This window comes from Xiphophorus hellerii, chromosome 22 (genome assembly GCF_003331165.1).
Source record: "Xiphophorus hellerii strain 12219 chromosome 22, Xiphophorus_hellerii-4.1, whole genome shotgun sequence".
Taxonomy (NCBI): domain Eukaryota; kingdom Metazoa; phylum Chordata; class Actinopteri; order Cyprinodontiformes; family Poeciliidae; genus Xiphophorus; species Xiphophorus hellerii.
The window spans coordinates 18,455,588-18,477,246 of record NC_045693.1 but is presented as its reverse complement, the minus strand read 5'-3'; the positions used below and the strand labels follow the sequence as shown (position 1 = coordinate 18,477,246).

The 21,659-nt window shown below is 38.2% G+C and overlaps 3 protein-coding genes across 4 annotated transcripts; 1 reads left to right on the top strand and 2 right to left on the bottom strand.

The window, feature by feature from the left end:
* Positions 1 to 797: 797 nt before the first annotated feature.
* Positions 798 to 2,367, bottom strand: LOC116713485 (alpha-2A adrenergic receptor-like). 2 transcript variants are annotated; one of them, XM_032553663.1, is made up of 2 exons: positions 1,755 to 2,367; positions 798 to 1,667 (listed from the first exon to the last, which is right to left on the bottom strand). In XM_032553663.1, exons 1-2 carry the CDS (start codon positions 2,289 to 2,291, stop codon positions 1,092 to 1,094), a joined length of 1,113 nt encoding a protein of 370 aa, XP_032409554.1. In that variant the 5' UTR covers positions 2,292 to 2,367; the 3' UTR covers positions 798 to 1,091. The 2 variants fall into 2 exon arrangements, with proteins under 2 accessions (XP_032409554.1, XP_032409553.1); XM_032553662.1 differs by having other exon boundaries at positions 798 to 2,367.
* A 1,940-nt stretch (positions 2,368 to 4,307) lies between these two features.
* smndc1 (survival motor neuron domain containing 1) lies at positions 4,308 to 8,242 on the top strand. Its single transcript, XM_032553665.1, has 6 exons — positions 4,308 to 4,468; positions 4,752 to 4,878; positions 6,136 to 6,278; positions 6,756 to 6,917; positions 7,413 to 7,566; positions 7,647 to 8,242. Exons 2-6 carry the CDS (start codon positions 4,759 to 4,761, stop codon positions 7,782 to 7,784), a joined length of 717 nt encoding a protein of 238 aa, XP_032409556.1. The 5' UTR covers positions 4,308 to 4,468; positions 4,752 to 4,758; the 3' UTR covers positions 7,785 to 8,242.
* Positions 8,243 to 8,760: 518 nt separating this feature from the next.
* Positions 8,761 to 16,607, bottom strand: LOC116713486 (max-interacting protein 1-like). The gene is made up of 6 exons (XM_032553664.1): positions 16,373 to 16,607; positions 14,244 to 14,346; positions 14,022 to 14,051; positions 12,867 to 12,981; positions 10,764 to 10,935; positions 8,761 to 10,674 (listed from the first exon to the last, which is right to left on the bottom strand). The coding sequence occupies exons 1-6, from the start codon at positions 16,605 to 16,607 to the stop codon at positions 10,511 to 10,513; spliced, it is 819 nt and encodes a 272-aa protein (XP_032409555.1). The 3' UTR covers positions 8,761 to 10,510.
* Between the last annotated feature and the right edge of the window lie 5,052 nt (positions 16,608 to 21,659).

The window sequence follows — 21,659 nt, the reverse complement described above, 5'->3', positions numbered from 1 at the left end:
CACCAGGTGAATGACTGAACACTGACAAAATAATTGACAATATAATTGTGAGGTTGACTTGTCTATGTAGGCTTTCCTAGTGGAGATTAAAAATTAAAATAGTTCTATTTTTGTGAAAAACAAGTGAATTATCCTCATTCAGCCTTCATCTCTAAGCGGCAAATAACATCATTGCAGTAAATATTGATTGAAATTGTTAGCACTGATCAGATATAAGAATGTTTTGGGGGAAACATTTTGGATTTTGACATTAGTGCATATTAAAAAAAAAAATCCCTGGGTCAACTTGAGCCAGGAACATTATAGCTGTGCCTCAGAAATTTACATCGTAGGAGAGTTAAAAGGCACACCACACTTTCTTAGATTTTTATTTGTACTTTTTATTCCTTTCACTTTTCAACGATGCAAAAAAAAAGAAAAGAAATCCTAACAAAATATGTTGAAGTTTCGCAACTTACTGCATTTTCAAGTTTTACTTTAACAACCAATGTGAAGCAAATGATGTCAGGGTCAAGATAAATACAAATAGTCAATTTAATTGTCGGTTTGCTAGTGAACTGTGAAAGCTTAGCGCTGTTAAATCTAATTTAAAGCAGATTTATGGTGTTGTTGAGGCTTCGGGCTTAACTGAAAATGAGGCCCCAAATTAAAATGATTAGGGTCCCATATAGTCTTTTGCCAGCTCTGACGAGGTGATTATGTATGTGTCACAGGTCTGTTATGCATCTTTTTGGCATTTAATTTCCCTTACTGAATCGCTACCGCTGTGGGGATATTATACAGTTGTCAGAAATAAATAATGTGCCAAGTTATGTTTATTTACAAACTTTGAAATTTTAGGAGATTTATACCATCTCCTAAAAGCATGCAGATATAAGTCATGTTTTGATGCATCTGTGTCATTTTAAATTTGTACTTCATGACAATATTATAATTATGATAAACATGAACAATGTAACATTTTTCATAAATAGCCACCCACAATGTCACAGTTATACAATATCAAAACTCTAAACTGGCATGCTGCAACATTGTAATACAGATTGCAAAACAAGCATAATACAATTTTTTTTTTGTTTGTTTTGTTTTAATTACAAACCTCCTGTGTTTCTTTTGCAAAGGATTTTTTTGAATGATTTTCTGAAGTCTTTATTGAATATAGTGTATATCACCGGATTTAGTGAGCTGTTGCAGTAACCGAACCAGAAGAAGGTTTTGAACAGCGTCTCTGGGATGCAGCACGTGTCACAAACTGCTGCAAGCGTGTAGGTGAAAAAAAAGGGGAACCAGCAAAGAACAAACACTCCCACGACCACAGCCAGGACGAAGGTGAAGCGCCTCTCTCTGTACTGCCTTCCCTTCCACTTGCTCGCCCTCGCAGAGGACAGGTCCTCTGCCTTTGTATAAGTTTCTTTAGATTTCACCTGAGTCACTTTGGGTGTTCTTCCGCTCCTCTTTTTCATCAGGGAACACAAGATGTTTTCATTCCCATCAGAGGAGGACGGCTCTTCCTCCACATCCAGCCCGTAGACCTCTTCCCCATCTTTCGGCTCATCCATTTCTTTTTCTTGCTTTTCTCCGGGGTCCATGTCAAATTGGGTGTTCTCTAAATTGCCGTTCTCTCTTTGCCGTTCTCCCGGTGAGGCTCTGGTTCTTTTCTTGGCAACCTGATAGATCCGGACATACACCATAATCATGATGACACAGGGTGCAAAGAAGGATGCAATGCTTGAGGATATGATATACCATTTCACCTCGTTGATCTTGCACGCAGGGTTGTCCTTTCCTCCCTCCTTCTTTGTCATTGTGATGAGCGGGGGAAATGAAATCAAGGCTGCAAGCGCCCAAACCAAGCAGATTGTGCATTTAATCCTGCGGGGCGTCCGCTTCAGGTTATACTCGATGGCTTTAGTCACAGACCAGTACCTGTCCAGGCTTATGGCGCACAGGTGAACGATGGATGAAGTGCAAAAGAGAACATCCAAAGCCAGGTGGATTTCACACCACACTGTGCCAAAGTACCAGTAACCCATGAGTTCGTTTGCTAAGGAAAAGGGCATCACTAAGGTGGAAACCAGAATGTCTGCGAAAGCCAGAGAGACTAAAAACAAGTTCTGGGGTGCCTTCAGGACTCGGCTTGTGATTACAGCAATCACTACCATGACGTTGCCAAACACGGTTAGTAAAATGAGCATCCCCACCAGGGTGGTGAGCAACACTGAGGTCTGCACCGAGAAGGGCTGCTTGCCAGGCAAAGTCTCGTTTCTGCTGGTGAGGTTGAGGCAGCCCATCAGGACGAGCCGTGGAGTCCAGAATAATAGTCTGAGTTGTGTTCACTGTGAGCCGAGGAGAAACTGTGCTCTTCCACTGCCTGTTCAGGGGATTCTCTAAAGGAAAACAGCAGCAGAGAATGGTCTCTTCATTTTGCTGAGATTGCTGAAGAAGTCAATAGTTTGTGTCTCCCTTGAGAGTAAAAAAAGCATAAACATAATAACCATGAATACCTCTTTGTGTTAAAGAGACAAGGTCTATTAAAAGTGATTTAATGCATTCCAGATTTTACATAATTTTCTTATTTACTTAGTGCTGGTAATAGCAGTAAGAAATATGAATCCACCTACCTTTAGGAATAAAACTACACATTTTAATTCCCTGGAAGCCATATCATAAAGCACCCATGTTCCTTTAATTTCTGACTGAAGCAGGTCTCTTCATCTGTTGCAGTTGTAGTGAAGCTCGTATTTTCAATGGGCTTGATCTGACGCTGGAGATCTGTGATGCTGCTGCCTCCACTACAGTGAGAACAGGAATGGGAGGAGTTCAACTGCTGAAGACATAAAAAGTGATTCGGTGCTGTTTCCAGACGCCTAAGTCATTGGTTGATTTTTGAGGATAATTATGTTGGTGATTTATAGAAGCAATTTATGTGCACTATTAGATTACGGTGTTGTACGAGTACACTCTATCGTTTTGAGCTTCTGTGTCATAAGCCAATCATATATCTTGAAAGTAAAAAAAAAAGAAAAAGAAAAAAAGCTGGAAATAATGGTTGTCTCTGGAGAGAGGACGGGGGTTATTCAGCTTTTCACTAATAGCATTTAGGGCCCAGATAGAGAAGACTGTTGACATACAACCTGACACAGATTAATCTAATCTTGTTTTCAGAGCAGAACTGCATTAATCAAAATGAATGGGTTTGATTAATATACTAAACTTTTATAAAGTAAGTCAGATACAGCTTATATTTTAAAGTTGTTACTTGTGTCCAATGAAAGAATACACATATGGGGTCATTTTAATTTAGGTTTTTAGGATCCTTGTTCTTATTGTGCTTCTTATCTGATAATGTAATTTTTCTACAGTTTCTCTGATTTTATTACATTTTGCTTATTTTTCGCTGCACATAGTTTTACATAATAAGCTATTCATTTTTATTCATTTTGTGTTTTGCAACACCTCTACATCACATTCCAGTCCAATGTGTGACATTCTGGGTGAGTGAAGCTGCTGCTGAGCTCAGCCTTGCTGCATTAGAGTACTCATATCAGTTGGACTTTTTCATATTCTTCACTTTATAAGTACAAACTTCAGTGTCTATGGGATTTTATGTGATAGACTAACACAAAGTATTTCATATTTGTGAAGTGGAAAGAAAACGATTTTCCAATTTTCTTTTTGAGAGAAAATCTAAGAAGTCATGTGCATTTATATCGACTCTGATTTAGTACTCTGTCAACTCATCTTTTGCTGCAGTTACAGCTGCAAGTATATATTTAAAGCAGCTTCTCTAATTTAAAGATTGATATTGTTTAAATTTTTTGCAAGCTCAGTCAGACTGAATGTAAAGCGGTTGTGAACAAAGTAATTTTTAAGTCGTGCATGGGAACTGGAAAACTGTGATTAAGCGATTCTAACTAATACATTTGCTTTCAGCTGAACTATTTCATTATAACTCTGGCAATACGTTTAATGTTGTGACAAAATGGGTTTTTATATACTTTAGTGTTTTGGAGAAATTATGTGGAAGAAAATGTGGTTTTACTTTTGACCACTTAGAAAACCATCTGTGCAGCCATCGTTTTTGCGTAAGAGCTGCGGGAAGTTAAATACATATAACTTTATGATGGGGTGAGATTAAGAAGTATGCTTTTATATGTTTAAAGAGACCAAAACTCTATAAATAAACAACTTTAAGCTTATTGGAATTTGTTTTGGCGACTGTACAAGCTTGGTTTTTCAGTCTGAAGTCAAAGAGAGACTGAAGATACTATGTCCAGCCGATAGGGGCGCTGATGAGCCTCGAGAACAGCGTATCATCGCATGGGATTTACACTGGTTTCCGGTGTGCTATTCACAGACAGAGAGAAGAAGAGCACATTTTAAAAATTAGAACGGCTATTTACGAAAAATAATCGACTTTGAATCGTACTTATTGCTCAGCTGATTAGACAAGGGTTCTAAAACAAAGGTAAGACCACACATAGCCCCTCTATTGTTGTTTCTTCTCTGTGGCTGTTAGCTAGCGGTAGCCTCGTTACGTTAAACGTACGTCGAAGAAAAGGCCTTGCTAAGTGTGTTAGCGCTGTGCTAACGTTTATTTTTTTTTTTAGTTGACGCATTGTACATCAATTTATTCAGATTTTTATAAAGCGGGATTACTAGTATAGTCATAAACGTGTTTTATACTACACCCTCCTATCAGCTACCCGTAGAAAACTGGGTAACGTCACATTTTGCTGTTTGTTTTTTAGCGCACAAATGTCGGAAGATTTGGTGAAACAGTTGAGCAGCTACAAAGCTCAGCTACAGCAAGTAGAAGTTGCCTTATCAACCGATCCAGATAATGAAGACCTCCTAAAACTTCAGAAGGACTTGCAGGTTTGTTTTCTCCCTTCATCCGAAAATTGTTTTCACTGTAGCATTTATAAAAAGTTTTTAGTAGGAATAGAGCGGGTCATCATGTTTGTTGATATGCGGTCTTGTCTGGCTCTCCATCCCAATGATAATGTTCCATTTTTATTCCCTTTCGTTTTATATTTTTTGTTTTCTACAACCGTGCTTCCCTCAATTGCAATATTTTTCATCCTTCCTTTGCATTTTGTTTCTTCTTTACTACTATGTTTTTTGCAGATTACTTATACATAGCTGGACCCTTGTACCATAGGTATATTTTGCCGTACGTTTATAACATGAGACTGAAAACATCGGAAAACTAAGTAAATTAATCTTGAAAATTATGCCTTTTCATTATTTTTATTAGAAAATTTCGAATAAAGTTACAAAGCATTTGTCGCTTTTAGGCGTTTTTCTCTTGGTGTGTAAGCTATTATTTTTTGTGTAACCTAACTTCTTTTTGTATAGGTTTAAAAGACAAACTACCTTCAATAAAATAACCAAATGTATAATAAAAATTAGGGCTACACAAAATCTTTGAAACGTGTAATCAATAAAGTTACAATGGTTGTTAAATGAACTATGTTTAAGCAAATAGCGTTGATGTCCTTCTGCTTTAGATGGTACTTATTTTCTGCAGTTCTTTGTGATCTTGATATGTAATAAGTATTTTTGTTGAAGTTTGTAAATTAATAAAATTTGCCCCTATAATCATGTGAGCCCCACACATGCATAGTTTCTAGGACAGGAATTTGGACAGTGCAGGAAATCCAATTGAAGAGAAACTATGCCAAGTTTTAATATTTATAGAATCTAAAATTGCATATGGACAATCTCATGGTATAAAGTTGCTCTCTCCCAACTAGCTGCCTGGCAGAGCAACAGGTTGGGAGATCTTTGCTCTTTTCATCAACAGAAAACTCCACTAAATCCAGGAGTGTCTGTGACTTCTCATTAAAATGACTAAAACCTGTAGGTTTACACAATTAAGCAGATTCTAAACCATAACTTTTGAAATATCTGGTTTACCTTTATACACACTCTTACCTTTGTCTAATAAGTTTGATCAAGTCTATAGATGTGGTGAATTGTATTAACTTGAAATATTCTGTACCCTAAAAATAACTGATGGCATGGAAGCATTTGAAAGGGAGGAAGTAGGAAGTCATTATGTTGCCTAACCTAATAAGAGCACCTTAGTTCCTGTAATTATTGTCTTTTTTTTTTCTTGCTCTTTTGCAGGAAGTCATCGATCTGACTAAAGATCTCCTGACTTCGCAGCCCATTGATGGGGCTTCCAGCACCAGCGGCTCAGAGTCAGTGCCAGTGAAGAAAAGCTGGAAAGTGGGTGAACGATGTTTGGCAACGTGGAGCCAGGATGGCCAGTGAGTTTCAACATTCTTTTTAAATAAATAAATGACTCACCAGTGTAATGTGTGTCACCATAAACCAGCACCTTCTTCAATGGGTTCACAAAAATATTTTTATTCGTAGTTCTGTTCTGTAAATGGAAACTGGTTAAGACGAATCATAATTGTAACATTTCAGAAACCTTAAGCAAGTGTGAATACCCTCAAAACTGTATTTTGACATTCAGTTGCATTTTATTCTAACATTCTTCTTATGTAACTTGAGGAAACACATTGTTGCTTTGTAGAGTCTGTGTCTATGTAACTGTATTTAAGTGTATAGTTGGGAGATATTTAAAAAATGCAGTTTTTCTTATAAAATTGAAATTAGAGTTTGTAACATTGAAATGGAATTATTTCATACTTACTGAGTAATTATTGAACGTTGCCTATTAAGTAGACCTTGAGTCTTTGGCTCATACTCACCTGCTTACAGACGTGATCTTTTGACAGGGTGTATGAAGCTGAGATTGAGGAGTTAGACCGAGAGAACGGCACTGCGGCCGTTACGTTCACAGAGTACGGGAATGCTGAAGTGATTCCTCTGCAGAACCTCAAAGTCGTGGAGGAAGGGAAACGAAATGAGGATGACGGAGGTTTAAAGTCAAAGTCAAGGTAATGATCAACCTCATCTTGTTTCTTGTTTTGTTCGTATTTCTACACTGAAATCTGTGAAAGCCTTGCATTACTGACACTTCACATCCTGCTTCCCCAAATAAGTACTGATAAACACTTGCCTTTCCTTGATTTGCAAGGCAATCTGTTCCACAGATCAGGCGCCATCACTCAGGAGGTTTTTGAGTTTGCATTTGAGTCTAGATTCATGGATGTCCACCATCAGCTAATTTGTGCACATTAGTTGCATTAGTTGAAACTTATTGCATCTTGGGCAATACAATGTTTATTATTTAACCGAGCAATTTTATTAGCATCTTTTAATGTATTTCTAATATTGAATAGAAATATTATTCTATTAAAAATAAAATAATAAAAATAAAATTGATGTTTCTTGCAACCCTTTAACATTAGTATTTTTGTTACAGGTCTTTCCGATTTCTGGTGTGAAGTTTGTTTTTTTAACTCTCTCTGTCATCTTGTGTGACTTTCTAGAAAAGAGCAAATAGCGGAGCAGCGAGAGTATAAGAAGAAGAAAGCTCAAAAAAAGGTACAGAGGATGAAGGAGCTGGAGCAAGAGAGGGAGGAGCAGAAGTCTAAGTGGCAACAGTTCAACAACAAAGCTTACTCAAAGAACAAGAAAGGACAAGTAAGATATTTTTTACCTCTTCTTATTGTTTTTTTATTTCTTTTCTAGCTAACATGTTTTTTTTTTGTGTGTCCTTATAGGTAAAGAGAAGCATATTTGCATCGCCAGAAAGTGTAAATGGAAAGGTGGGAGTGGGAACATGTGGCATTGCAGACAAACCTATGACCCAGTATAATGACACATCCAAATACAATGTCAGACATCTGATGCCACAATGACCTTGCACACTCTGTACATAATAATCCACTGTATACTAGTTGTATCGGTGCTTTTTGTTGTCTTTCTACATGATTAAAGTCCCTCGTATAATGAAAGCTTTTAAAGGAACTGGTTGGACACCGGTGTTTAAAGTATTGCTGTAGTTTTCTTGTATATTACATAGACTCAACTAAAAGATTCACATGAGGGATTTTTCCACCACTGGAACAAAAGTCTCCTGTTGCGTAAGAACGTATGTTATGGAAAAAACTGTGGAGTTTGCTGTTTGTACTTATTTTTGAGGCAAAATCTCCTCTAAGATGTGTTGATTTGGAGTGTACATTTGATGCTGGATTGTTCAATTCTCATCAATAACAATATCTGATTATTAATTATGTTGAGAATTTGGAATGACTAACTTGACATTTTAATTTCTGTACATATATATAAAAGCGTAAAATAAACGTTATGTTCTCGAGTTTTTTTTTTTTTCCCTCATTGTAGTATAGTGACTGTAGACCCTGCAGATGGCAGCAGAGACTTTTACACTCATAAACAGTACAGTACAATTACGCTAAAACTTGAAGCCTTTTGGAGATGCCCAACAAAAACAAAAGCCTGACTTCAGTTGAGCAGTAAACAAACGACACGATTTAAAATTGCTGGCAAAGGTACATCATAGTAACTTAGAACATCATTAAAATAGTCCTATCTATTGGACAACTGTCAAATCAGCAGGCTTGCCTGTTTTATGTAGGCCATAGCAATTCTGTACTTAAAAGAAACCTTTGTTTAAAATAGTCTTAATCTAATTTTCTGAGAAACAGAATGTTAGAATTTTCATTAACTGTCTTTATCACAATGGAAATACATGCTTAAAATATGTGACTATAATGAAAAAGTGAGTTTTAATTTTTACTGACTTAACTTTTTAATTGCATCTTTTGTGATGTACAGAACGTAAGCCCTTAGTAAGCTTAAAAAACACAACATAACCATGTTTCTTTGTATTTTTATTAAGATTCTAGGAATAGTTTTCAGGAGTTGTAACAAATTGTTAGCAGGGGACCAGCAGCACATATTTTGCACAAAAGTCACCTTGGACGGCGTAGTAAGTATAAGAAAAACATTGTGCCTCGACATAATTGAAATTTTTTTTAAATAGTGCATTTTATTTATTTATCTTTTTTGCAGTTTCCCCAAACACGCTGGGTAGGGGACCGATCTCCAACGACAAAGCGTTGGCAATCCCCACATTAAGACACAAATTGGTGGTGATTTACTTAGGACTTTGTTCAGAAGAACGCAGATAAATGTTCATATTGAAATATCTATTTTTGGTTTCAATTGTTGAAACAAATCAGCTGTGCAGTTTTGTATTAAATATATTCTGAATTTCAGTGGAAAGTCTTCAAATATCAAGAAATTCAACGTTTCCTTTCTTGGCTATAGTACAAAAAAAGATACAGTATTAAACACTGAAGTATAAACCAAAACCAATATTCTGTCACTTGCTGTTCATGCTACCAACATTATTAATATGAGACTTGTCAATTCAAAATACATTACAATATTAGAAAGGCTACATTCAAGACACATGCACCATAGCGTTTCGAGTCAATTACAATCATTTTACTGCTGATTATTAGTCGCTGATTCTACTACCAAAAGCAAGTGTATATCCTCGTATTTGGAATTGGACGGATGGGGGGAAAAAAATTATTAACCCAGCCAACATTACACACATGATCAAACTAGACATTATTGCTTGAGCTTTGTGCTTGGACAAGTGCTAGATTAGCTTATTATCGACTAAACTCATTGAATTTGCACACAGTGTGAAAGCATTTAACTAAACACTGAGCAATGGGTGAACCTCATAGCACAGCAAATGCTTCTTGTGGGGGTTCCTTCTAAGTCAATTTGGCAGACGTTTAAAAACAGTGATGAAAGGTTTGCCATTCAAGCACAACTAAAGTACAATTAAATATATCAAAAATAAATAGAATCATGCAAAATATATTAGGAGTAACAGGTGGACTACACGCCGCCTGTCTTGATTGGACTGTTTTGTTGAAGAAGAGGGATTCCACATGAAATCAAGGATTGATTTGTGGATCCTAAAGCGTGAGTAACAGACTTGTGGAGCGTATTTTGGAATGCAAGCTATATTTTAGCCCTTGCCGGCTTGTACGTTAACAAGAAGTGCTGTCTGGACATGTTATCCAGTGGGGGAAAAAAAGGGCTTTTTTTTTTTACAAGGCATATGGCGCAGATGTTTCCAATGCTGAGCTCCTTGCTGGTTGTGTGTGTGCGTGTGTGTGTGTGTGCGAAAGTGGGATTTGCTGGTTGTTGTTTTTTTTTTTAAAGATCAGCTTGTTTAAAGCACAGTTCCTCCGTCAGTGTTTGACACTGGTTAAATAACCGGTCCTCCACGGGATCGACTTTTAAAACGAGTATAGTTCACTTGAACTTACAAAAGGTAAAGGGAACGATGTTTTGATAATGGTTGTACATTACCAAAGTTGTATTATTGTAATAATGTGATAGAGAGAAGGCTGCTGCTCTTTTGAAGGGGAGTGTACTGAACTTAAGGCTGGTTCTGGGGAGAGTTATATTTGATTTTTCATGTGGGGAGGCTGGTTTGTTTGAAGAAGGTCGAGGGAGAACGGAGCTCTAGGCTGGTACTTTGAAGGGAGAAAGCCATAAAAAGATTGCAGCTTCAGTGAAGGTATAGGCTGGTTGTTTAAGCAGAGAAGGCAAGTTTCAGACTGCAGGTGGAGTAGCCCTCGTCACTGGCTGAGCTCTGCCGGCTGCTGTGGTCGTCCAGGTCGCTTGCACCACTGGTGCTAACACTGTCCATTTCTTCATGGGAGAACTCAGTGCTTTCCACGTCCACTTCAATTTCCTCTGCATCCGGGAAAAAGGAAAAAAAATCACAATCAATAAGTAATCAAAGATTGAAAAAAGTAAGTAAAGGGTTTCATTGTGACACTGACCTCTGTCAGACTCTGAGCGGTCCGAGTCCATGCGGGAGCCAAGGCTGTCTGTGCGGACCCTCTCTCTTTCTCCATGAGACTGCAGCAGAGACAGCTGCCTCTGTAGGTGCCTCTGCTCCCTTTCTAAGGTCTCCAGTTGGTGCTGACTCCTTCGGTCTACCTCTTCAAGTTTCTTTAGAGAAAAAAAAAAGGAATGTTCATTTCTAATTAAAGAGCTCTTGTAGTTGAGGAAATGTAAAGAAAGTGCTTGTAATTTGTGTACATCACTTCTGGATCAGTTATTCATCTGAACTGTCTTGTAATGGCTTATGGTGACCTAAACAAAATTTTATGACATCCTTGTTTTTTATTAATCGACAAATGAATACATTTATATATAATTTTTTTACATTTTAGATATTTCTTTTTTTGTAAAAACCTTTGAGAGGCACATTTCATTTCCCTTACAACCAATGCTCTACTATTGGTCTACTATATGCTCTACTTTGTGTTTGTCTATAACACAATAGTCCCAGTAAGCTACATTGAAGTTTATAAATTCAACATGACAAAATGTGGAAGTGATCAAGGTATTTCCTATTCACAGGAAAAAAAAAAACCCCAGCAGAGACCAATATTACTGTTTAATTTAAAGTTAAAGACGTATCAAACATCTAAAACTAATAGAGAGCGTTCCACGTTATTGCCTCCATACAAGGGAGAAGAGCTTTTATCACTGCTCTCTGCAAAACAGCTGTTGATTTTGGTTTGCTTTGTTTTTATGCCCAGAGGCTTTATGGCCCTATGCCAGCTGCACCTGTTCCAACCTTTAAATACTCAACCTCACGTTCTAAAAATAAAACTACAGTAATTTTTGGAAAGCCTCAGTTTCTGAACTTTAATTGTACAAATCCAACATCAACAGCAAACCTTGCAGCTTTCTCACTTATTGCCCGTATAGCTGATAAACTCTTGTAGGCTGTCGCCAGGATAGTTTTTATATGGCTTCCCTCCAACTTCTACTCCACTCCAAAAATGATTTGACTTATACATGCTGTGTTAAATGGCGGATGCTTTTAAGCTTAATTTTTTGTTTTTATTTAACTCCTCTGTCTTGTGTTGCTTAGACACTGTGGTTTGCTAAGCTAACCTGTGTTAATACCATAGGTCAATGCTGGAGCTACAAAAATCTAATTAGTTAGATTAGAAATGTTTCACGTGATGGCGACAAAATAAGTTGCCTTAAAAGTCACCCAGTTAGTAAACAAACTCGATCTGTGTGCCAGAAAATATTAGTGGACATACTGCATCATGAAAATCAAGTTAGGGGCAGTAAGAAAGCTGTAGAAAAGTTTAAAGCAATATAAGTTACAAAACAATATCCCAAGCTTTAAACATCTCAAGGATCATCCATCATTTGAACATTGTTTGAATGTGCTATAGCTGCAAACGTACCATAGATTTTGAGGACAAACAAGATGTTTTCTGGCAAATATTAAACAGGTTCTTTTTGCTCAGTAGCTGTTTTCAAACTGCACCTTTCCCAATGATGCAATTTTCCCCCAGTTTCCTCCTCTCTTCCTTTTTGTTTAATCCTGAACACTGACATTAGCTGAGATAAAGGAGACTTGTAATGCTTTAGATTTTGTTTGTATTTTCTCTCTTTGTTTTGTGCCAGCTACTCATCTGTTTTTTGTTTTTTCTTGTTAATTTGTTTTGGCTTTTTAAGCATGAAGTCTGGCACTAATCAGGCCTGGGTGTGGCAAGTGAAATACAACTCAGCTGCCTAGAAACGTGGTTAGACACAGCCAATGCATTATAACACATCATTAAACTTTGAGGGGCATTTCTATTTTCACAAAGGCTTTAGTTAGTTTGAAATGATTTATAAAATGTTTTACTCTAGCTATATTTGTCTAACATTAAAATGCGTTTCATAACCTGAAACGACATGTTTTCACTGTTTCGGAAGTTTTCCTAAAACCTATATAACCCAGCTACTACTTTGTGGTGAAACCTGAACAAAAATAAAGCTGCCCTCATGAGAAGTATTTCTAAAAGCCAAAAAAGGGGAAGCCTTCAGCAGCTGTGGTCCCCTCTCCCACAGCTCTCACACTACCACACCTTGATGTGTGCTTTGGCCTTGTTGAGCAGTCCCAGTGTGGTGTGCCGGCTGCAGTCTGGTCCCAGAGGGATGAGTGACTTCAACCTCTCCAAACACAGGCGGAGATGTGCTCGCCTGTGGGAGGAGACATCATTCAGGTAATTTCTCTGCAGGGACTGGACACAACGAGTACATTACATTCCCCACACTGAACATGAACCGCTAAAAAAAAAAAGGCTTTGAAAAATTGCTATTTTATAATGTCATTAATCGTGTTTCAAATGTAGGCATAAATGTGGGTCGAGATCTCAAAGTTGCTGAAGTCATCTATTACTCTGCCATCCAGAGACTCCTCTGCAGTCTGAGTGAGCACAATAACTGGCTAAAGGACTCTCAGTATGCCTGCATATAATGGAGTAAAATGTAGGTCAAATCATGATGTCATATCTGCATTGGCCACCATTTTGTAAATTAGAGTAATCTCTTCTGAATCTTCCTTTAGGATGTTGCCCCTTATATTTTAAAGGTTATACTTCTTACGCATGCATATGGCTAATGATTTAAATTTAGAATAAAAGGTTGATAGGCGTTCCTTGGCTCCCTGTTCAAAGCAGAAACCACGTCACGGGGAAGCAAAAGCAAACGGCAGTCAGCTTTTGCAGCTGGAAATCTTTCAGGAAGGAACCCTGTTGTCTGGAAACGGACGCTTCCCATTTGCTGACTGGGGAAATGTCTGCATGTCCTCGAGGATCAGTGTTGCTACACTGTGGCCGTGCTCTATTTTGCCTTGCAAAAACCTACGCCGATATCCGGTACGGAAATGACAAAGCTGTTTGTTATAAAAGTTCCCTTAGGGTGCTGTGACGATAAGTTAATTTACAGTCCTGCAGCACATCTTATTTTAAAATTATATGGCTGATGTATTTAACATTTACCCAAGATATGCAAATGTGGCTGAGGGAAGGAAAGTTGTGGGCTTGTGCACCTGGAGCTCCATTATGAAACTTGCAGATAAGAAAGAAAGTCTATTCTTATTTTTGATTTATTCCTCCTTTTTCTCAAGTTTTATACTCATTATCATGCACAAGTGTTAAGCATGCACCAGATTTAGAACTGTTTGTCGTGGGATTGTCTCAAAAGTTGAAACATGCATTGAAAGGACCTTGTTCACTCACCTGTTCTTTTCCAGCTCATTGTGTGCTGATCTGTGGAAAGCATTAAAACATTTACTGTCAATTATTTAATTGATAGAGAAACCAGATCCACAGCAGCATAGCATACTGTGTGCAAACACCAAACCCAACATACTGAAGTTGATTGCTATAATTCAGTCATTAACAAAGATAATATGACATAAGTATTGGGGATCTTGCAACAAGTCAATAATATTAACTTACCTGTTGTGCATATTGTCCATTTTCCTGTTCTTGAATTTGCGATGTTTTTGTTGATGTGCAATCTGTGTTTCGGGGTATGCTGAAGCATAACCATGCTCACATTCTGATAAGCGGCAAAAAAGTAAATGGAGATAGAGAATTAATATTTTTACTTTATTGAATCTGTAACAACTATAAGGAAGGCTGAATTTACTTGATAAAAGTGACTAAATGTGACCTGAAGTTTACATACTGAATTGTAAAAAGGTCCATGTAGTAAAAAAACAGAATTATGGAAACAAACAAACAAGCAAATGAAAATGTTGATGCTCTCTTGCCAGAACTGACCAAGGGTTGTATGGGTCCCTACGCTAAATTTCAGTGACTTCCAACTACAACTGCTAACCACTGCCCTAGACATTTCTTTCATAGACCAACCAAAATATGTATGTTTATTGATGATAAATCTAATGTTGCAAATATAGTTACAGCTATAAGAAAATTATCAAGTGACATAATGCATAGTTTATGTTTAAAGTCTTGACAAATGACATATCTTATGTTGTTTTAAGAAAATTTCTGTAGTGTCTCGCAATAGAGCGGAGAGTGACAGTTATCAAACAGAAAGCTCCCTTTCTATGGCTGACGATCAGCTATATGTGCAAACGTCTCTTCTTAACAATTCAGTGTTCTTCCTGTTGGTGTGGGAGTCCTTCAAGCAGCTACATAGAGCTGCTGTATTGGTTGCATTTTGATAATGATGATCATATTTGTTCTTTGCATGAATCTGTTAGAAGACCTGCTGTCAGCTACGAACAGGAAACTGAAGCGACAGTTTGCACAGGCTCACACAAGATCAAGATTTGGCATAAACAACGAAAAAGAATGGCTCCATCCTGACTTATATCTAGATTTCAGGCTGGCGGTGACAGCAGGGATGTTTTCTTGGTGCTCTTTGAGCCTTTGGTATCAAGTGAACATCATTTAGACATCACAGAAGTCCTTAGAATTGCTGCTGACTTTGTCTATCTCTAACAGCTAACTTCCAACAGGAGAATACATCATGTAACAAATGTCATACAATCTTCCTATGATTTTTAAATTTTTTTTTATAATTATCTCATCACCAAATCTCAAACCAACTGGGCACATTTTGGATGTGGTGACTGGAATGCTATCATGTCAGCATGGACCAAAACATGCTGCAAATAATTAAAACAACACCAGCAAGGGTGTACCTAATAAAGTGGCCGTTGAGGATATGTCTATCAGTTTACAAAAGGTCAGAATAAATGGGAAAAGCTTGTTAAATTGTTCCCTCGCCATAATGTTTTGTCATTGTCCTACTCCCCTTTAACAGTAGAATTAGTGTTGGTTTAGGATCCTGTTTCCTACAGTTCCCATGAACCACTATTCTCGGTAACATAAGACGTCAGAAATAAAAACCTGCCTACGATTGGTTAGCTGCTGTGGACAAGGGGCTGGGGACGTGGCTTCCGACCAATAGAAACTTTGCGATTTGTTCCATGTGTAGACCATGTGAACAACACATACAAGGAAGCAGCAGCTTTCAGAGAACAGGGCAGCAGGGCTGATCATTTGGAAAGCCAAGAGGAAATAAAATCCAAATCGGAGTCTCGGTTACGATAGAAGGGCAGTAAACATGACGTATTCCGAGTGAATGTGTAAACTTAAAGGACATAATCCGGGGACAGGTTCTGTTAAATGAAAAATAAGTGCTAGGCGTAGAAATGGGAAGCCGCAAATAGGCTATAATAATGTGGACTCAAGTGCACACAAGGAAGGCTCATTAAAATCGTGCACGTAATTTAAAAAAAAAAATAGATCTAATCTAATAGTGGCAAAATAATCATCTTAAACAGCAGCGAGAGGCGGCTGCAAGACATTGCTTCCGATGAACCGATTGTTCTCCCAATTTCCTACTTCAATGCATTTCCCAACTCATGTGCAAATGAGCCCCGTTTTAAATGTGTCGGTCTCAAAAGAGCTCGGTCTAATAGGAAGCAGCAGGTGAAACGTCGCAGCCGCCGCTCGGGCCAGCAGTGCATTTGTCCGCTGCGCGTCTTTTGTCGCCCTCGCTCTCTATTGTTGTCTGCTCGGCGCATTAAATGTCCCGTTTGTTTACTTACTTCCGTTGCTCTTCTCAGCGCTTTCAATGTAACTGGCCGCCTCCAGCAGCACTTGCACGTTCCGCATGAAAGTCCCGATCTGGTCCATTGCGGAACATTTGGAGTAGAAAGCGTCGCTGAAAGAACAGCCGGACATCTCTCCGAATCTCTCCTGCTGCTCCTTGGACGCGTCAGACTCCGACAGGACCTCTTCGCTTCTCAGCTTGCTGCTATCCTGTCGAATGTACTTTACCATTTTACCCCCTTTTCCTTTCACTGAAGGCTTTTTATTATTATTATTATTATTACTATTGTGGGGAAGAGCTTGCGCAGAAATGTGCTCCCCTTGTCCTGTGTACGTATGTGTGTGTGCTCAGAGCGGATGACTGAAATGAACTAGGCTGGATGGAATTGCAGTCCTTAGCCTTTTCCACTTGCCCTACTTGGTGGATAATCCCTCCCACTAACGCATGCACATTGCATTCATTGTCAACTGTTCCATAATAAATCCTCATTATCAATACTGCAGGAGAACGGCTAATGCAACTATAAAGGCTGCTTCAGCTAGCAGAAAAGCCACTTTATTACCTCAGAAAAAAACCCAAAAGCAATATTTTTTATTTATTTATTTTTTTGTGCACACTGATTTCTAAGTAATTCGGTGCCACAGTATGAGTTCAACTTGGATGTCGTCTGCAGCCATGACAGTCAGTATTCAAATACCTTGTGGGGAAAAAGATCCGTAGCTATTTGTCTGACAAAACCTTTGCTATTTTTGGTCAGTTTGTTTCTAGTAGATGAACACCAGAACAATAAGCAAAACATTTTCTTTCTTCAAATTCCTGAAACATGTTCTTTTTATTTTGTTGTTGCTGTTGTTCGAATTTCCTTAAACGGCATAACTTGGCTTAATTATTACGGCTGCCCTTCCGTAAGCTTCTCTCTATAGTTTGCTTGAATTTTGACAGAACCAGACAGAACTGAGTGAAGTTTATAGGTTCACACAAATTTATCACTTCTGTCCACAAATTATCCATAAGTGGTCAGGGTTTTGTGATAGCCATTTCAAAAATATTGAGTACTTTTGTGATATATTTAGTCACTGTCTGTTTGGAAGACCGATTTGTGCCTAAGCAATAACTTCCTGAAGAAAGTTCAGATATATTTCCAAAAGTTTCTTTTATAACCTGATTTTGATGTTTACATAGAAAAGTTGCATACATATCCAACTGTACATTTTGTTGTAGGTTGCTTATATTTTTCCACTTGAACAACGTACTTATGAGCATACCGTTGTTTGTAGAAATACCCTAAGCTCTATACAAAAGCAAAAAGAAAGCAAACATTTTATTGATTTTGCTGAGCACGTTTGTGGGGTTTGTAAAGCAGTCACCGACATTCATCAAAAGCAAAGTGCCTGTAACCACGGCTGGTGTTAGTGAACATTGTGATGGATTAGTCCAGCTGAGAACTGCAGGATCACTTGATTTCAGCTAGGACAGGTTTGCAAGTGCACCAGTTACTCACAACTTATACATAGTTACAAAAAATTTAATATTTTTAGAAATATTTTTAACAAAGTCATTTATAATCACTAATTCAAAAAATCCTGCTCATGCCACAAGCTTTCTAGAACTGTTTATAAGTAGATAAAAAAGGTATTAGCCTTTTTCTTTAGGACTTGCAACACACATAACCAATCTCATATACTGGTGTGCTCTCTTTGTGTCTTGGAGTTGGATTTTCCAAGTTTCTAGTCAGAATAAAACAAGAAGGGTCCCTTAAAGTTGGAGTTCTGACTGGTGGAGCTGGAGGTCAAGGAACAGCCCTGACATTGAATCCAGTATGGCTACTGTGGAAGGTGCAGTAAAAGCTGCAGGTATAAACTATTTATTAGCTCTTCTGATGATTGTATTCCATACTGATTAAAGCAGTAGGAAATAGTGCAGTTCAATCCCTTAAGTATTTAAGTTCATAAAATGGAGACAAATACATGCCTATTGATGATTGCTAATGATCATCGCCGCAACTAATTGCAAGTCTCAGGGATTTTTCCAACTTGCAACTGGAACACAATCCACTTGTGTGATTTTCGACTTCAGAGACACCACAAACACAGTCTCTTTGTAAAGGGCACAGATAGAAGTGTACCATCCAAATGAAATTCAGCCTTACACCCTACATAGTCTTGGGACAGCACTTGAAACTTGCTGGTGTTATGCTCATCATGCTCAGGGCTAAGTTTGTGACATCACCATTTTTAAATAGTGGCTTATTAGCTGTTTGCTAAAACTCCCAACAAATTTAAACACTTTAAAGTGATATGGTTTTATATGTATTCTTTGTAACCATATGAAATACAGTCCTTTCAAAACATCCACGCAAGTATGTTGCCCATAAGGCCTAGTAGCTAGATTTATTATTATTTTTTTACTCCTAGGTGTTCTCCGTGTGTAAATATCAAATGATTACTTTCTCAGATTTGAACCAGAAACCTTTGATCCATTCAGAGCAGAATATTATTCTTTATAAGGCTGAAAAAAACTTGAATCTTGACAGTATACCGTAGAACTTCTATGCGGGTTAGGTTAGAGGAGTTTGCTACTGCTGGCCAATCAAGAACTGGAACACTGAGCTAGCTTTTGGTACCTTTGGCACTGGCACTGTGGGAGAGACACCACGTCCAGCTGGAAAATGAAATCAGCATCTCCATTAAAGTTATCAGCAGAATGAAGCATGAAGTGCTGTAGAATTTCCTAACTGATGGCTATGACTGTGGCTTTCATAAACACAGTGGATCAACGTCACCAGATGACATGGCATCCCAAAACATCGCAGTCGGTGGTGGTTTGAGGTTCAGGCCTGGCTTGATGTGAACTCTGTGACATTTGTATCCCATATGTGGATTTGTCTATACAGAGAGGTCCCAACCTCAGTCCTTATTAGGCTTCTCAGAGTTCTGGTATGGATTTTGCTGGACAATTGTCACATGGCTGCGGTTCTCCCGGTTCCACCTTTCCCTATTGTACTTTTTCCTTACACTCAACTTCCTGTTAATATGCTTGGATACCGCACTCTGTGAACATCCTGCTTCATTAGCAATGAAGTTTTGTATCTTACTCTCATTGTGGACGGTGTATGTGACTGCCTTCTGGACATCTTTGTAGTCAGAGGGTATTATGACAATTACGTAACATTTATACATTGAAAATGTTTTGTTTTTTTTTAATTGGCTTTGTGTGATGTTAAAATTTCTGAGACAATAAATTTAGGGGTTTTATTATCTGTAAGCTTGAAAAAACGAACCCTATGTGATTAATATAAATACTACATGAGTTCCACTTTCTGAAGTGACAAAATACACTAAGCTTTTTTACTATTTTCTCATTTCTAAAGATGTACCTGTTCTAATATATTTCACTTTACTTATTGTTCTCAAAACACTTTAAATTGCAATTACGATGGAAAGAACATTGTGACGTATAAGTTGTGAAAGTATATTTGATATATCAATGAGCACAACCCGTCCTTTCTGTCATCTCCATGTGTCTGACAGTGACAATGACCTCACTGATGTTTAATGTTATCTCCTGTTTAATAAAGCTAACCTTGAAATGAAAGCTCTTTTCAGTTTGATGTCTGCTTGCTGTTTGTTGCTTTTGTGAGATTAAGAAGTCATGTTCCCCCTCGCTACGAGAGATGGCAGAGAACAGAGGGGAAAGGGACTCGCTGCCTTTACGAGGCCAGCCATGCGTGCACGGCTGTGTTGTGGCTCTGAGACAATAGGTGCAGATGGCTCGCCTGCTGCAGATGTGGCCAGGCCTGTAACGGACGCCCAAGTGAAAGAGAGTTCACCCTCCCATGGAGCTTATAGCAGCCGCCTGGTGAGGCCTGGAGCCCTGATACCTCATAATCTGGTCAATAAAGGCAAAGATGCTCATTTGCATTTCTGTCCGATTTGCACGTTTAAAAACTCCATTTTACAGAGTTTTCACTGCTGCAGCAGCTCTGATGTGTGTAACTCAGACATCACCCTTTGCTCCTATAGCTCTCTGGCCAGTGTGCTCAAAAGGACAAATTTGCACCGAGAGATCAGTGGGGGAGGGAACCTAACAGCGTTTCACCAGAAAAAAAAGCTTCATCTGTGCTGTGAGGCTTGTGTGCCAACTGGCTGAGTGATAGCAGGGAGTGGAAAGCTGACCCGCTGTAGGTTGGTGTAGAATGTGACCCCAACTGGAGTAATCTGAAAAGCCTGAGGATTACACCAGTGGCTCGGCTGTCATCATAGAAGAGGCAAAGACACACGGTGCTGCTTATTTTTTAAACTGAAAACACATCATCTATCTATCTGTCCGTCCGTCCGTCCGTCCGTCCGTCCGTCCATCCATTTATCTATCTGTCTGGTCTCAGAAAAACTGAGCCACATGTGTAGCTCAGTTTTAACCCATTCCACTGTATCTCATCCTATAACTTTAATGGTTGTCGTCCCTACATAGAATGGGACAAAGGATGAGTTGTGCTCATTGAGATGTTAAATACACTTTCACAACTTTGCTATGTTCTTGCCACCATTACAGAAGTTTAAGGTGCTTTAAGAATATATATATAAAAAGGTTTTCTTCAAGGATTGCCATCTTCACATTAATTGTGAACAGTTTCTCTGTCCATACTGAGGCGTAGCGTATTGAGGGAAAGGTATTTTGCATGTTGGGCCAAAAAGTCTGATCTTGATTTGATCTGTCATCTTCGACATGTTTACTATTCGACTTGAAATGAGACACATCATGGCTTTCTTTCAATACCTTATGGATCTCTACTGCTCTTCCAGAGTAACTATGGTCATGCTGGCTGCTTCTCTCATTAACGATCTGTCTTGGTAAGTTTCCAGTTATGCTATACTCTTTCGGATTTCTGGATTATTGATTGAACACGGCATTATGAGGTGCTCAACATTTGGGAAACTGTTGTCTTCTTTAACTTTAGTTCTTCGACTCAATGATGCTTTAATTTTCTCTTTCAAATCTCAGCACCTTCATAAAACAGCTTTATTAATGTCAAGTTATTACAAATGCTTTCCAAGTACTATTTTGTTGAAAAATGTTTGTAAAAGTATAATTTTCTGTGTGTTGGTCCATCAAATAATATTCCAGTGAAATACATTAAAGTTTGTAATTCAATGTGAAAAAATTTAAAAGGTTCAACCAATGTTTAAGCTTACTGGTGGTCTGTTGATTCTATAGTTGTTTCTCAACAATAGAGACCCTTTGTCCAGAGGTCAAAGCTCAACGCCGCTACAGGTCAGACATTT

Excerpts from the sequence above, each read along its gene's own strand:
- smndc1 (XM_032553665.1), top strand. The coding sequence starts at position 4,759 with ATGTCGGAAGATTTGGTGAAACAGTTGAGCAGCTACAAAGCTCAGCTA. Across the intron at positions 4,879-6,135 it reads AACTTCAGAAGGACTTGCAG|GAAGTCATCGATCTGACTAA; the intron begins GTTTGTTTTCTC and ends GCTCTTTTGCAG. Across the intron at positions 7,567-7,646 it reads CAAAGAACAAGAAAGGACAA|GTAAAGAGAAGCATATTTGC; the intron begins GTAAGATATTTT and ends GTGTCCTTATAG.
- LOC116713486 (XM_032553664.1), bottom strand. The coding sequence starts at position 16,607 with ATGGTAAAGTACATTCGACAGGATAGCAGCAAGCTGAGAAGCGAAGAG. Across the intron at positions 14,052-14,243 it reads ATGGACAATATGCACAACAG|ATCAGCACACAATGAGCTGG; the intron begins GTAAGTTAATAT and ends TGCTTTCCACAG. Across the intron at positions 10,936-12,866 it reads AGGCCAAAGCACACATCAAG|AAACTTGAAGAGGTAGACCG; the intron begins GTGTGGTAGTGT and ends TTTTCTCTAAAG.
- LOC116713485 (XM_032553662.1), bottom strand. The coding sequence starts at position 2,291 with ATGGGCTGCCTCAACCTCACCAGCAGAAACGAGACTTTGCCTGGCAAG.